This window comes from Diadema setosum, chromosome 21 (genome assembly GCF_964275005.1).
Source record: "Diadema setosum chromosome 21, eeDiaSeto1, whole genome shotgun sequence".
NCBI lineage: Eukaryota > Metazoa > Echinodermata > Echinoidea > Diadematoida > Diadematidae > Diadema > Diadema setosum.
In genome coordinates this window covers 7,703,687-7,721,724 of record NC_092705.1, presented here as the reverse complement: position 1 = coordinate 7,721,724, position 18,038 = coordinate 7,703,687, and the positions used below count along the sequence as shown (strand labels likewise).

Below are 18,038 nucleotides of genomic sequence, written 5' to 3'. Positions count from 1 at the left end.
GATCGAAGAAATACTGCTCATGTTTTCCACTTTGAGCAGAAGTCAGCTAGAGATAGAAATAGTAGAATTGGACATACTGCTTTGGCTTTCCTAATATTGCAAGATGAGGCAAGACGTAAGTCACGGAATAGGATCACAAACTAATCTTAACCATCTGCGAAGACATATACATGTAGGCCCTAGTCTCGAGTACACTCACACAGGTGTCTGCTATATGGGAAACGTGTGTTGTAGTAAAATGGGCTTGTCCACAACTAAAACTACATTTATCATTAGTAGTATTAGAACATTGTTAGGTCTTATAAATCACAAGTAGACTCTATAATTGTACAGTCTCTGGACTAATTGCCTAACTGATCACTGCTTACTTTTGTTTGAATAGTAAACTGCTGCTATTTTGCCTAGGGATCTGTTGGCCTACCAGACGTTGTCTTTGCATCTCTAGCAAAAATCATCCTGTCTACAATATGCGTATTATAGTTGGTGTCGGCTCCTCTGGACGATAGAGATAAAAGCCTAAAACCAAGCTGTGTTATTTGCTCATAGAGTTTAATGCGATTCAATGGCTGCACCTCGCGAACATACGAAGAAATAAAAACACCATCAAGCTCGCTGTTGAATTGCTGCCAAGTATATATGAACCTTTCATTAACGACAGGGATCTTATGCAAAACATCCCAGCTCCCAAATATTAACCACGAATGGCCCCTTCCTCCGTCAGGTGTGAACTGCAACTCAAGAAATTCTTGTCTCTTTTCTGCCTCTTCCTTCTTATTTCTGAGCCTTCTGACTTGGTTGACGGCGCCAATCAATTCATTAATCTGGTAATAGTCAGCCTCCTGCGCAAGCATGTCCAGTTCTTTGAAGTCTTCCGGAAGAACTAAGACTGACCTGCGAAGAAAGTTGAGGACATGTCTGAACAAGGGACCGTCCCCATCGATTAGGTAATTCCCCTTTTCATCTCGAGTGGACGGCAGTCGGTCGCTGAACATTGAACCAAGCATTGAATCAGGATAACGGCAAAGAGTAGCCCTGGACGCGGTGTACATCGTTCCGCCGACATTTATGTTAAGAAAGTCGTCCATTGTAATTTCTGCTTTATTGTAGCGATGTGTCGTGCGAACAGAGGTCATCCGTGCATGGCCTTGTGCAAAGTCCAAACTGGAGCTTGTTACAATGTAATACGATACGCGGAAATTCACTGTGCAGCGTACAAAGTTCGTCGTGAGTGTACAGGGCACTTATTTCTCCTTGCAATGCAATACGGGCATGAAGCGCCGTCTTCACTATAAACATGCAAGCAAATTCCAAACGGTGGAGGATGTATTTTGGGCCCTTTTGAGAACTGCTTGTTTGGCGAGATAATTATGTACTTTGACAGAGCTAGGGCAACCTCAAAACAGATTACTTGGAGTTCTCCAATGGCGCTGTCTCCCGCCCGAAACTCAGCAGGATCGAGTTGAAGGTTGGTTGGTTGGGTTGGTGGTGGTGTTTATTGGCGCTTTTCAATCAATCTGATTATCTGCACCACGTCTTCTCCATGCTATTAGTAGGAGTCCATGAAAGAGTCTATGAGCTCAGTTCGGTTTTGATCACGTCACACTCACTCTGTTCTAGGTTTCGGCTTACCTGTCAAGTGGTACGTGTGTGAGATCAATTTCCCTCCACCGTTAATAGTGCAGTTTGTGCACTTATATACAAATCATGGGCGTAAATCCCGGGGGGATGGGGGGATATATCCCCCCCCCCCTGAAATGGAGGAGGGGGGGGGGGATGGCCTGTACAATCATCCCCCCCCCCCCCGAAATTTGAGGGGAAAAAATGAAGGAAGCAGAACAGTGTGATTGTATCAATTTTGGCATATAGTGCATGACGTTCGTACGCCCGCCTTCAGACAGGTAACAGAGCTGAACAGTATTCTATCTTGTAGGATAATGTGTACATAATTTTCTCAAGCGCTCCCTCGCTTCGCTCGCTCGCGAAGAAAGTAATATCGACATAAGGTATGGTCCAGACGTTGACAACGTCAAATAGCATAGGCTTATATGTAAACATGCTATGACGCGAGCAACTCGGGACCATCTGCAAATTATGTACGAAAACAAACACACAATAACAAAAACTCTACCGCCATAATTGAACCCCCCCCCCCTCTCCAGTTCCTGAATCATTCCTGAAACGATGATGACTCTGATACATCTATGGGCATACCCAGGGATGATCAGGGAGGGGCGTCGAATCTGGGGGGGGGGGGCAAAGGGGGCCCCGCCCCTGAGGAAATGTTGGGGGCAGACAAATCATTTGTCCCCCACGCAATTCTCGAACTTTCTTTATGGAAAATATATTGTACAACTACCGCCAGAATTATGCACCGGATCGCTGAGTTGCAATCATAAATATGTAAAAGCTCCGCTACTGGGTCCCTTTCGATAGACTTTGTACACTTTTGAGATTGACGTTGTATTTCCTTATATTTATCAAAAGAGTGTGCATCAGATCTTTCACTTACAAAACATCCCTCATATGCAGAGGCGTCGATGAAGGGGGAGGGGGATGGTTCCCCCATAAAAGTATTGGGGACAAACAGATCATTTTGCTCCTTCTCGTAACTTCCGATATGTGGAAATGTTCTTACTTTTTTGATAGACATGATAGAAAACTGTCTAAATATTTCACCCAAAGATGGCTGAATTTCAATTCTGAAAATACAAAATCTCCCTTGCGTAAGAGGGGATAGGCCTAACCCCTCCCATACCCTCCCCGTTCAGTCATTTCTACTTAATACACTTTAGATTGACAGATTTCAAAATGTTTCATCTAAAGTGTGCACCAGGTCTAATGTTCCTTGGGTGGGAGGAGATATCTAGACTTTCAATTAACGGAGGGTCCCCCCCCCCCTAAAAAAAATAGTATACACTTCTGGGATTGAAATTTCCCCAGATTACATCATAAATGTATTTACGAGATATTTTCATCTGAATTCTAAAAATGCAAAAGCACCCTCGTATGCAGGGGCATGCAGTGGCGTAATTATGGGGGGCATGGGGGCCATGTACCCCCCCCCCCATCCGCTGATTAAAAAATAGACTTACCAAAATGATAATTCAAGGGTTTAGTAAACTGCTTTTCAAATCGACATGAAAGGGTGATCAAGAAATTTCTGAGAATTCTTTTAACCATGATTAAAGAGGTATATCCTGTGAAACATTGTTCAAAAAGCCCGGAGCCGACAAAAGACTGTGATTCAGCGTGATTCCTGGTTGGCATTCGGAATATAAGCAGGATGTGCGCAGTGTACTCAGAACATCTGAACGGCAAAAAAAAAAAAAAAAAAAAAAAAAAAAAAAAAAAAAAAAAAAAAAAAAGTCGCTGCAATATTGCGCAATGTGATGTAGAATGTAAACCTTTGTATCTTACGCTTTGTTATATCAAAGCTAGATCATTGATTTTGCAGTGTTGCTTTACATACTTGTCTATATTAAAATGCCTTGCATTGTCAATGATAAGACTTGACCTGGGCTATTTCCTAACTTTTCCATGCATATACAACACACACACACACACACACACACACACACACAAACAATAAGGGGATGCTCTAAAGTGCAGATTTTCGACATCCTTCCCCCGCTTGGTCACTTCGACGCCCCCTCGCTGGTCATACCTCCCCCAATCATGAACACAAACCGACACCCTTGACTGCCAGTGGCAGATCCAGGGGAGGGGGGGGGGGGAGCGCACCGGGCTCCCCACTTAATTTCCAAATCGAAAAAATGTAGCTACAAACGGCAGTTTTAGGACTGTTAAATTTTCAAGCTAGCTCGCTCTCCTGATGTTGCTGCCAGTAATTGCCAGCAATTGCGCCCGGTGTGCCCCCATCCCTTAATTTCCAAAGCGAAAAAACAGTATAGCTACAAACGGCAGTTTTTGGACGGAAAAATGTCAACATTTTCAAGCTCGCTCGCTCCGATCCCTCGCATTTAATCGTTATGTCATTCTCCTGATGTTGCTGTGTAATTGCCAGCAGTTGCGCCCGGTGCGCCCCACCCCCTTAATTTAATAAGCGAAAAAATATAGCTACAAACGGCCGTTTTTGGACTGTACAATGTCCAAATTGTCAAGCTCGCTCGCTCCGCTCGCTCGAATTTAATCGTTATGTCATTCTCCTGGGGACCGTTTCATGAAACTTTTTGTCACTGATTTACACCGACAACTGTTAAAAGCTACTGAAATCCTTGCGTCTGATTGGCTGATAGCAAATTTGTCGGTGAAAACCTCCGACGAACTCGTTGATGAAATGCCCCCCCTGATGTTGCTGCCGGGTAATTGCCAGCAGTTGCGCCCGGTGCGCCCTCCCCCTTAAATTTCAAATCGAAAAAATATAGCTACAAACGGCAGTTTTTGGACTGTAAAATGTCAACATTTTCAAGCTTTCTCGCTCCGCTCGCTCGCATTTAATCGTTATGTCATTCTGCTGATGTTGCTGCCGGGTAATTGCCAGCAGTTGCGCTCGGTGCGCTCCCCCCCTCCCCTTAATTTTCAAAGCGAAAAAAAAATATAGCTATAATCGGCAGTTTTGGGACTGTAAGATGTCAAAATTTTCAAGCTCGCTAGCTTCGCTCGCTCGCATTTAATCGTTATGTCATTCTCCTGATGTTGCTCTGGGGAATTGCCAGCAATTGCGCCCGGTGCGCCCCACCCCCCTTAATTTCCTAAGCGAAAAAAAAAAAAAAAATATATATATATATATATATACTTAGTAGCTACAAACGGCCTTTTTCGGACTGTACAATGTCCAAATTTTCAAGCCTCCTTGCTTCGCTCGCTCGCATTTAATCGTCATGTCATTCTCCTGATGTTGCTGCCGGGTAATTGCCAGCGCGTTACGCACGGTGCGCCCCACCCACCCCCCCCCCTTAATTTTCAAAGCGAAAAAATATAGCTACAAACGGCAGTCTTTGGACTGTAAAATGTGAAAATTTTCAAGCTCGCTCCGCTCCGCTCGCTCGCATTCAATCGTTATGTCATTCTCTTGATGTTGCTGCCGGGTATTAATTGCCAGCAGTTGCGCCCGGTGCGCCCCCATCCCTTAATTTCCAAAGCGAAAAAAGTATAGCTACAAACGGCAGTTTTTGGACGGAAAAATGTCAAAATTTTCAAGCTCGCTCGCTCTGCTCGCTCGCATTTAATCGTTATGTCATTCTCCTGATGTTGCTGCCAGTAATTGCCAGCAGTTACGCCCGGTGCGCCCCACCCCCCTTAATTTTCTAAGCGAAAAAATAGCTACAAACGGCCTTTTTTGGACTGTACAATGTCAAAATTCATGATCGCGTTCATGATTTTCAGTGTAAGAATTAATACAAAAGTTCATCTAAATGATACCATTTTATAGGCAAAATTGTTCAATAATAATCTACATGAAAATAATGTACTGCAACCTTAAACATGTTGGACTGTTTCAAGTCGTAAAAACACGCAAAAATGCATCAAATTGCACCATTTACAACATCAATAATATGCAAAAAGTTCGCCATGTGGGAGGGGAAACCACCCTCCCACACCCTCCCCACTCGCTCGCATCGCTCCCTCGCATCTAACCGCTCCCCCTAAGATCAAATCCTGGCTACGCCGGTGATAGGCCCCACTATTTTGTAGGCCTTCACAGTGATGTCGCACAGGCGGAGCAAGAGCTGAAATACCACGATGTAGTCATTCAATTATCTATGAATATTTCTTTTTCTTACTTGTTTTTGGGTAGGAAAAAAATCCCAAATTTCACCAAAAGTGTGCACCAGATCGCTGAATTTCAGGTCTGAAAACGCCAAATTTTCCTCGTGTGGGAGGGGGATACCCCCTCCCACACCCTCCCCCCGCTAGGCCGCTCCGCTCCCTCGCACAGATAATTCAAACTCCAAGTCCCTCCCCCACCCCCCCCCACCCCATCATTAAGACGGAACGATGCCCCTGGGATGATTGCTTTATTGACTTAAATCAAGAAAATTGAAGGATGCAATTTATAGCTATACAGGAAAATATCTACTACGTTATTACATACAAAGAAATGGATATCCATATTAGCATTTTATTGAATTTATTTGGCCATTATTCAGGACTGCGCTACGTTTTTGAAAGGGGGGGGGTGGTGTCAAAATCGCCTGTCAGTCAAGAAGAAAGAACATCATAATACAAGAGAAACAACAACAACAAATTCTTCATACTTTTAAAGTTTGATTTTCCGCCGAAAGTCGGCTGACAACCAAAAAACAAACAAACAAACAAACAAAAACAAGAATAAAAAGTCCTCCTATTTTTGCTGCCACTTCCCTCCCACTTTGCATGGAAAAGAGTGGGACATTTGATCCCTGCAAAGTGTGTGTGTGTTTGGGGAGTCCGGTTATGGGCTTGTAATCGTGGTGATGGTGACTATCGCCGATCATACCCCCCCCCCCCCCACTCCTCAGTACGGATTTACGCCGTTGATACAAATACATATGAATATACTCTTGTGTGTGTGTGTGTGTATTTTTCAACAAAACGTACAAGCACACAAAGTGTGCGTAGGCCTATTGCTAGTAAATACAGTACTGACAATATCAATAATCAATCTTTATATTTTTGTATATTTTTCAAATACACACACAAAGCCCTAAAATTATCTTCTATCATAATGCTAACCTTCATTATATTTCTAATATTCAATACATTTATTTTCAACATTTTTTGCATCAATTTTCTTTCATTTTTATACCGTTTACATTCCAATAAATAATGTTCTATTGTTTCTAATACTTGACATGAATCACATAATCCATTTTCGTGACAATTAATATCATAAGGATAATAATTCAACCTACATTTTCCCAGACGAATTTGATGTACTAACACTTCTTCCTTTCTACTCATTCCTTGTGACTGTATTCCCTTAGATATCTGTGACTGTATTCCGAAGAAATCTCTTCCTCTCTCTGATGTTCCCTATTCTGTTTGCCAAATATTTCTATAATACGACACCATATTTGGTAAGTTCTTGTCTCGTGAGCAATATCCACATTTATATTTTCTTTAAAAGACCCCCCTTTTGCTAAATTATCAGCTATTTCATTACCTTTCACTCCTCTATGAGAGGGTATCCATTCAAAATTGTAAACATTTCAATTTCTCTAAAATTTCTACAACTAAAACATTAGTAATAGAGAACAAATTTTCTAGCGCCTGTAATGCAGCTAGAGAATCGGTTAAAATAACAACTGAAATACTACGAAAATTCTCTAACCATTCTAATGCCATTATAATTGCAGTTAATTCTGCTCTCATAATACATACTGAAGGTAATCTAAAAACTTTACCTATATCATACTGATCAACATAAAAAGCAGCACCATTATTGTGATTATCTTGCCTTGATCCATCTGTGTATATTTTCAAATACCCTTTCCATCTTATTAATAATCTTACTTCTACATAATTTGCTACCTCTATCTCAGTATCAATTCTTTTCCTAATGTTATCAAAAATGAAATATGATATTCTCGGAGGTACATAATACCAGTACGGTTCTTTTAATATACAATCATAAATTTGTTCAACTTTTGTATTCAAAGTACATGCCCTCATAACAAGATCGGTTTTCCAATGAAATCGATCGTAATACCAACATGGCTGTAATATTTCAACTGTAGAATGCCGTTTCCTTTCAAAAGACGTTAGATAAAATCTATACTTATCAACAAATATACTTCTGCGAAATTTTAAAGGCATCTCTCCACACTCTACTTGTAAAGCTTCAAGAGATGTCTTACGCGCTGCACCAGTAACTATTCTCAAAGCCTGATATTGAATACAATCAAGTTTACGTTTTGTGCTACTACTTGCAGCATCATACAATTCACATCCATAATCTAAAATTGATCTTATCAATCATTTATATACCGTCAGTAATATTTGTCCATTACTGCCCCATGGTGTACCAGCAACACATTTCATCAAATGTAATCGATTTACAGCCTTGTCTTTAATAACATCAATATGTTTTTTTCCAGTTTAGCTTCTGATCAAACCACATTCCTAAAAACTTATATTCCACATATTGTTTAATTTCATATCCTTCAATAAATAATTTAACATTATTTTTCTGTTTATTAGTAAATAACATCACAGCTGATTTATCGGCTGAAACATCTATCTTCCAGTCTCTACACCATGACATAATTTCATCAATTGCTCTTTGTAATTTCTTCTGCAAATAACATAAATTTCTACTCATGCCCCATAACGCTATATCATCAGCATACTGATAATTTAACACAATTTTCTTTCAATTTTAAATCACTCAACATAACATTAAACAAAACTGGAACATGCTCATAACACTTGAAGGCAAGACGACAGTTTAGAAATAGCGCACGGCGCGCGCGGAGTGCGATAGTGAAAGTCGAAGTTTCCGACCGTGCCAATGGTTCTGTGTATACGTGTATAGCAGTCCACGCACATGCGTACAAAAACCAACTTGTACACTGATAGTCTTTGCTCAAGTGACACAATTGGCAATTTCGACGCGTTAGGGTTACGGGAAAAAAAAAAAAAAAAAATATCGCTTCTCGGATAGGTGCCGGCTCTGCGTACGAGCCCCTTCGGTTACTTTAGTTTTCTATGTTAGAAAATATATGATGTACGTTGTATTTAAATATCAACAGCCATTTCAACCAACCATGTAATAATTTTTCGTTTGTGTTTAGCTTTTAGTATGAAGATCAAGGTGACCAATCTCGACTAGCACGTGTGCTAACTTTTGGTTTCCTTGTTAACAACAACTTTGTAGAATTACGCTACATGTATCACATTTAAATCTCAAATGTCTTCATTTAATCATGTTATTGTAAAGGAGTAATAGATAAGTATTTTTTTCATATATGTATGTAAATACAATTGTATAATGATTGAAAATTTACATGTTCAAATGTTGTTGCTAATAACACTTCAAACTTCAAACTTCAAACTTCAAACTTCGCCGAGGATCTCACACTGTCACGTAGGCCCTAATGTGCCCCCCCCCCGTCGAGATTTGCCCCCCCCCCCAAAAAAAAATAAATAAATAAATAAATAAATAATAAATAAATAAATAAATAAAATAAAAAATAATAAAAAATAATAAAATAAAAATACAAAAATAAAACAAAATAAATAAATAGATAGCCGATAGATAAATAAATAAATAAATAAAAAATAAATAGTTAAATAACTAAAAGTGTTTCGGCGCGCTTGTTTACACATGACTGTATTTCCTAATGAATTGTTAAAAATGAAATGATCTGATGTTTGTAACCTATATTTTGAAGATGATTATTCCTAATCTGGATGAGGCAAATCTTACCTCGGGGTTTTGTGTTACTTAGTATCCAAAATGGTGGCAAAAAAAAATTGTGTGACAGTACGCAAGTATACATGAACATTTATTACCTACACTATTTCCTTCATAGTTAGAATGGTGAATGAAATTGAAACAAGAAATGGTGGTTTTACCCTACCTTTGAGGAGGGCTGAATCCCAAACTGATATGGCTGATGCAGCTCTTGCATCCTGCAATTGATGGCTTTGAGATATTCAAGATGGTTCCTAAACTGGTCACCAAAAGTCTTTAAGTACACTATCTCAACGGTAGTGAAAGTGGAAACTGGACACACACACATAAAAATAAAAGCAATTCATTGTATAACTTTAAAGCGTGATACACTTAACCTTTTGTCCCCCTTTGAGGCACATTTTGCGGGTAGGCCTATTTTGCGCGTCATATCATTGCATTGACAGAGCTACCAAGTCTCACGCATCTGCGTGAGACTCAAACATTTAGGGGCCATCTCACGATCTCACGCATGACATCCATTTTTCTCACGCATCGGGCGAAGTCTGCAACTTGGGCCTATAATAATGAGCATAGCTCAAAAGATTAAAGTGATAGTTGCAATTGAAGGTGTATTTCCCGTTTGTCTTTCAAAATAAGTAAAAGATAATCACTTAAGTATGCACCTGATCGCACCATTAAGAGCTAAAAATTGAAAAAGCTCCCTACCGTGGGAGGCCACAGGAGGAAAAAACCCTCCCACACCCTCACTCGCGCGCACATTCGCATGCGGAGATGCCGAGTCATGAAAATCTCACTCATAATTTTTTTTGAACTTGGCATCCCTGCATTGTACTGTAGACTACTCGGTTACAGCTCGTTATTCCGAAGGTTCGTTATTCCGAAGGCTCTTCAGTCCGAAGATTCGTTATTCCGAAGGTTCGTTTTTCCGAATTTCATTTTCGGATGAACAAATCTTCGGAATAGCGCCACATTAATGTTCGGATTAACGAACCTCTAGATATAGGGAATTTGTGTGTTTCGGATTAACGAACCTTCGGAATAACGAACCTTCGGAATAACGAACAGCACCCGTCTAGGCTCATGACTTTGTGACTTTCTACAACGGAATTCCTGTGTGGGCGACTTGAACTCGGAATACATGAAAAAAAAAAGCATTGTGCACAGCCTCTGCAAGTTGTACTTGTATTTTGTATTTTGTATTTTGTATTTTGTATTTTGTATTTTGTATTTTGTATTTTGTATTTTGTATTTTGTATTTTGTATTTTGTATTTTGTATTTTGTATTTTCAATCTGTTTGCTTTGATGTACCTATTGTAAAGCGCCTTGAGCATTTAATCAAAGTGGAGAACGGCGCTATAGAAATTGTATGTATTATTATTATTATTATTCCCTTCATTCATTTGGTCTAAATGTTGATTTGCCTCGCACCTTGTCTAGATTCTTTCTCGGATGCGGGCGGGTCCTAAAAAAGGACCTCTTCCTTTCCATAATCATACATCAGACTGATAGGGAACACTGGTACTTCCAAGAATTATACCCAAATCTCCTTGGAAAGTATTTTGTATTTTCATTGATCCAAAAGGTAGAAATTCCTTTGGACTTTTGCTTGTTCGTTTGTTTTATCGCACTGATATAACAAAACCAGATACCGTACATACGCTGTAACATTTACAATGTAATAAAGTAAGCCTACAGTCAAAGTGACAGCTTAGCTAGATGTAGATTATGTTTGCGCCAGGGTACACTGTATTCAAATCACATTCTCTCCTTCCATTTCTCCTCTTCTCTTTTTCCTGTGCTTACGCTGCATTCTTTCATCATCATCACGTTTAAAACCAGTTGTTGCTATATATATATATATATATATATATATATATATATATATATATATATATATATAATATATGTATATATATAATATATAACTTGTATATATATATATATAAATCATATATATATATATATATATATATATATATATATAAATCATATTTATAAATATATATATATATATATATATATCTTGGAATTTTCCTCGTGTTGGACTTCGAATGGAGTCTCAAACATGCCATCTATCGATCCAACAAGAAAGTCTTTATTCACAAAATTTTCAACACTGACAAAGGCCCGAGGCGGATTGAAAATTTTGTGAATTAAAACCTTCTTGTTGGATCGACAGATGGCCTATTTGAGACTCCTTCTTCTAATATATATATATATATATATATATATATATATATATATATAATAATTGATATAATTATTGCAAGCCTAATTATGTATATGTATTTCAAGAATGCTCTCTCATTTTCTAGTCACATTTCCTGTTGTTGTTTTTTTTCTGTTCATCAACATGTAACCCAAGTTTAACAGAGCATGTTTACTGTATAAAGTACTTTCCACAAGTGTTCAGACACAGCGAGAATCCGGATATAACGAGAAAAATCACCTGAAACCGACGATCTCGTTATAACGGGATTCCCCTTTACATGTACATGAGGAACCTTCCATTTTGGCATATCTTAATATCTACTTTACACTACATGTAGTTTTATGTTTGTTTCAATACAAGTGGTCATTTTGAAATAAAGCATCAAGTACATTACTATTCAAAGATTCACACAACCCCAACTTTAGGCCAGGAAAAGTATTCGCCAAGGTTCAGCGAGGCACCGAATATTCTTCGGCATCAATTGTTGTTGTTGTTGTTGCTGTTGTTGTTGTTGTTGTTGTTGCTGTTGTTTTTGGTTTTTCAAATCAACACTGACAACGGTCAGTTGCGACACTGGTCTATTACAAAGAAGCCACAGCTACGTTGTAAAATACGCGAATGAGGTGCAATAATTGTCTTAGCGCGCGCGCACACACTTTTTTTTTCAATGATATTTTATTGATTTCATTCAAATCATTCATAAATCAACCCATTTTGAGTGTAACATGAACATAAAACAGTAGAAATGCCATTCAAAAATACAAATCCATTTGTCAACTTATACTGCCGATCATCTCTCTTGAACATAACAACTCGATTATAAATCAATCCTACTGACCATTTCTTCACGAGAAAATATTGACATGTACAAAAAAAAAAACACCTTTGACTGCACTGAATCATGTTACTCACACTTACAAGGGTATGTACATAAAAAAGCAACAAAAATACGTTATACAAAACTAGAATGAAATCATTTCATTGAAAATCAAATCCCCATCCCCACCAACCCCGATTCACTAAAACCTACCCCACACCCACACCCACAACCAACAAACAAATACACCCACAACCACCACACACATACACACCAAGCACCAACACACATATTCACCAAACACATACACCCACACCACACACACACACACACACACACACCCACACACACAACCATACAGCCCACACACAAAACACCCGAAGCGATACCACCTTCCTTTCTAATGAAAACGACTTCCACATGTTGATTGATACATAAAACATACAAGCGTGTAATGGACCGTATGCAGAAAAGCATCGTCCGCCCGCACCCAAATACCGCTCCAAATTCACATTCAAAATCATCAAATAAACCTCATCAAACTCCTAATTACTGATAAAATCTTATAACCTCTATGCCAACAAAAAAAAACTTACTCCTCCCCGCACGCGGCCAATAACACATCATATTGCCTTCATTACTGATAACTACGCTGTACTAAAAAAAAACGAAAAACAAAACAAAGCAATACTTTAGCTCTTGTTCCAGAAACATTTTCCCATTTCAGCAAATGTAATCCCAACTTATTTCTTTTTAAAGCAATTTCTTTTTCTTCATCCCGAAAACTCATTATTCTTTTACAAATTTCCTCAAAAGTAGAAATTTTTCCCTGCGACCTAGATCTAAAAATAATATATTTCAAAATGAAAATTATTGTATTATGTAGTTTTATTTTTGGATCCCTTCCCATAACACCAAAATGAACATCACTCCATTCTATATTTCGAAGATCTACCATCTCAAACCTATCTATCATTTTCTGCCACAAATTCCTAACATACACACACTTCCAAAATAAATGTTTATATGTTTCCACCGATTGCTCACACACACACACGCACACACACACACACACACACACACACCCACACACACACACACACACAAAATTGAGCTGTCCCGCGCCCTGGGCGACGTAAAAATTCGCGGGACACCAAAACCATGTGAAAATTTGTACAATTGATCGTGCCTTTCATGTTTGTTCTTTTTTTCATCCAATATTCTCTCAAAGTCTTTAAGACTATATGTGAATGCCCCCAAAACAACAACAAAGAGTTCAGCATCGGTGCTTAATGTGGATTCCACTCTCATAAGTTAAGGTTCCTCGTGTAAGCAATTTTCTGGACACCAAATCTTACGTAGGTAAATTGTACTTAATTTTGAGATTCACTAGTGCAAAAAGAAAAAAAAAGGAAAAAATACATCATAAAGATGCATGACTTTTGTATATAGTATTCAAAATTTGCTTGTTTTCTATCATTTTTGAACCATTTAAATACATCCACCCATAGATGTAAATCTATCAAATTGGTATTACAGTAAAAATGTCACAATTTTACCACAAAACATGATATTGCACAATTCCTTTTGATGAAAATGTGCCTGGTACTTTGTAGCAAATTTTGTTTGCCTCCAAAAAGGAATATGGAATACAGTACTCAAGAGTAAAATTACTGTTAGGCTTGTACTTTCTAAGCAATGACATGATGAAACTTATATAGAAGGGGACGTTTAACCAGTGGTACCCTTTTTATGGAATTACCCACGTACATTCAGTCTCATACACTAAGACAAGGACAAGGACAAATAAAAGATACTTTCTATTGTGGGAAACAATGAACTTTGCTACTCTTTCATAGGGCCTACATAATTATTATTGAAACGACTGATAAACACTCATATCCAATAACGTGTGTGACGGAGGCTAAAATTAGGAGGTAAGAAAGAGATAAATAAACAGATAGAAGGAAGGAAGGAGAAAGAGGAGTGAAGGTGAACAAAAAGAAAAGGAAGAGAGGGAGGGGGAAGATGACAGACGTGTATACTAAGTAGTCTGTGGTATGGGGAGTTCTGATTTGTGTACAATATTTATCGATAGATGGCGTGCTTCAACTAAGTAGTACGGCTACGCGCAGAAATTGCCATGTCAAATACTTGTGTTCTCCCCCTCAAACTATTGTACTTCGGTCATTTGAATTCTGAAACACTGAAAACATCTCAATCACATTGAACCCGTCTTTCTTTGCACGAGTTAGTGATGTAATTCGTTTTTCTTGCAGAGAAATCAACCGTGAATGAAATACTCTCTTTCTCTCTCTCTCTAGAGATCTCATCAAAATTTGGGACAAGGCAGCCATTTTGTTTTAGGTCTCACTAAATCTGAGATTTGCTCTTCAGCCATATGTTTTCTACACAAAATTGTCCCAAAGTTTGCATTCTTATTGAGATATCTAAAGCAAAATTTGGGACAGGCTCAATAATGCCAATATTTTCGCTCAAATTCTACAATATTTTTATTCCTAGAAGGGAATAATCAATTCCCTTCAATATTTGGAACAATTTAGAGCATTCACTTTTTTTTTTCACTGCCAAAAATGCCCAAAAAATGCACCTGACCTGTAAAGTTGAACAAAGACATAATATCAAAAGAACTGCTCTCTCTCTCTCTCTCTCTCTCTCTCTCCCTCAACAAGTATTGGAAGTTCTTAACACTCTTACCACACTGCAGGATGCCAAGTTCAAAACATTTTTTGTGAGTGAGATTTTCATGACTCTGCACCGCTCGGAATCTCGGCGCGCGAATGTGCGCGCAAGCGAGGGTTTAGGAGGGGTTTTTCCCCCTGTGGCCTCCCACGGTAGGGAGCTTTTTCAATTTTTAGCCCTTAATGGTGCGATCAGGTGCATACTTTTTTTACTTATTTTGAAAGACGTAAAGGAAATATACCTTCAATTGCAACTATCACTTTAATCTGTTGAGCTATACATATGCTCCACATTATAGGCTCAAGTTGCAGACTTCGCCAAATGCGTGAGGAAAAACGGGTGCCATGCGTGAGATCGTGAGACAGACCCTAAATGCTTGGGTCTCACGCAGAATGCGTGAGACTTGGTAGCTCTGACACTGGTCATGGTGGAAACATTAGATAACAAACCAACCAAACAGGCACTATGCTTTAGAATACAAGAGTAGTATTTTTGAGGAACATACAAAATTATCGCAACATGTCTTGGAGAAATCTTAGTAGACCAAGCCATAGAAACAATAAAGAGTCTCAACTTGCCAAACCCAATGGGATGCTACCAGGCGTCATGCGAAGTCAGTATGCATAACAAAACATTTTTTTTTTTTTTTTTAGTGGCGTTCAATGTCACGTTCTTGTCGCCTATCCATTCAGGAAGATTCGTGAACACACTGCATTGACAGCAAAGAGGTAGTCTCTATTTTACAGCCGTTAGCACAATAAAAGTTCTTGACGCGTGTTGATTTAACCCGATAAGAAGTGGAACTCACCAATAACAGGTATATTTAGAAAGAAAGCAAACGGAAAACTTCATGCTTTTCTCGTGTTCTTATACGGCGCCGTCTCCCCAGTCACTGCTAGTTGTGACAGCAAGACGGTGGACAATGTAGGCATACAGTGGACATCTGATGGTAGGATAGTTATTATGTCTGCACCATTCCCGAACATGAGGCACTTGTTGCCTTGCGAAAATCATTCTTCTGTATTTTTTTTTTATGAGGGGAAAATACATACGTCAGGATATATCACATTAGAATACATCACTCATAATTTTACTAGATTTTTTATTGTGTTTACGAATACGTGCGTAGGTAAATTGCTTAATTAGTAATGCTTAATTATTTAATTGACTTGGGAGGTGTGACACACAAGCAGAACTGATTTTAATGTTTCAATAAATGTAAATATTTTGATACAAAATTGTAATTTGTAGTAACCACTTCACTAATTCGACTGCGATACTGTCATGTACACTAGTTGGTGGTGTTTATGGAAGTTCATACATTGTACGCATCTCCGCACTAAAACATCGATGACTTTGTCATATCAAATCTAATAAGGATGCCTAAGTACCATGTACCACATTCTCTTGCAATTCAAAGCCTGACCAAAAGAGCCAGGCAAATTTCCAACACTACAGCGCTTATAGAGCAACCAGGTTTCAAGTCTCTCCCTCCCGTAGCTAGGATCGTTAAATGACATGTATGACATGTATGACAAGTATCAATCGGTTTGGAAGACAATGATGAAAGGAAAAAAATGTACAGGAAAAAGAGGGGACGGGGGAAACGGGGGGAGAGAACAGAGCATAGTGATTACGATATAAGTGTAATAAAAAAAGATATCATATAATTTGTTAACTGTCACTAGGACTGTACGCTGTCTTTGTGATGCAACTGTAAAAATGCAAGACACGTATATGTTATCTTTCAAGATATATAATCAATTTTTTATGGTTGATATTCTTGGGTGATATTCTTGAAGTGCGTTTACAAAGGTATTTATAAATACATTGTCGTAATTTTCTCTGTGTTTGTTGAGGACAATTGTTATGTCAGATGTTTTCTGCAGGTTTGCATAATGAAAGGCTTTAATCTTATTTGTTTGTCTGTCTGTTTTGTTAGTTTACAGCAGGGCCGCGGGAACCGGGAGACTAGGCCCCCACACGATTTTTTTTTTTTTTTTTTTTTGGGGGGGGTATAATATGTATGAATACAGAGGTGTATAACCACATGCCCCCCCCCCCCCACAAAAAAAAAGAAACAAAAACACCCTTTCCTCTTTATTTTTTTTTTCACTTCGAAAGTGTTTTCTCTTTTTTTTTTCTTTTTTTCTTTCTCTTTTTTGACCTGTCAGCTGGACGGAAACCCGGATTGGCAGCAGAAAGTTGCGCTAAAGGTTTTTTTGTTTCTTTGTTTTTTTGTTACTTCTTAGCTAATAAAACGCGGAAGTGGTACCAGAAATAATATAAACTGCCCTACCCCCCCCCCCACACACACATAATTTTAGTGATATCTTTCAAAATGTAGCATTCATCTGTTTTGGTATTATTTACACTCTCCTTTACACACACACACACACACACACACACACACACACACACTCACACACTTTTCAAAACGTGGCGCCGGCAGGCCGTGTACCGAGAGCAGACATAATAGAACACACACACCTTACAACCACGTTATCTTTTTTTTTTATTTGAATTTCAATGAATATCAGCATCGTATTTTCAATGAAACGTATAAAAGCAAAGGGAACTATAATCTGTGTATTCCACTCTTTTATTGCTGCTTACAATATAATCAGTTTTTTTTTTTTTTTTTTACACGCGAAGAAAGATTTTATCCAGATTCATACAAACAAAAAGACTTAAACAAAACAAAAAAAAAACATACAATCATGCATGCAAGTCTTCGAGGACCTTTGGGAGCAGTGATTTGAAAAAAGGTCAAGATATCACATTTGATGTTCAAGTGTGTAGGTCCGTTGTATCACAATTTATCCTACCATATACAATTTTTACAATAAAGCCTAAAACATAAGGAGATATCAGGGTTTTTTTCTCATTAAACTGTTATTATAAACGGTTTAGTGTGGCAACATTTTTATAATAACTATTCACA

At 38.4% G+C, this 18,038-nt stretch overlaps 1 protein-coding gene across 1 annotated transcript; it reads right to left on the bottom strand.

The window, feature by feature from the left end:
• Positions 1 to 401: 401 nt before the first annotated feature.
• On the bottom strand, positions 402 to 1,085 carry LOC140244850 (BTB/POZ domain-containing protein kctd15-like). Its single transcript, XM_072324459.1, has one exon. It carries the CDS (start codon positions 1,083 to 1,085, stop codon positions 402 to 404), a length of 684 nt encoding a protein of 227 aa, XP_072180560.1.
• Positions 1,086 to 18,038: the final 16,953 nt, after the last annotated feature.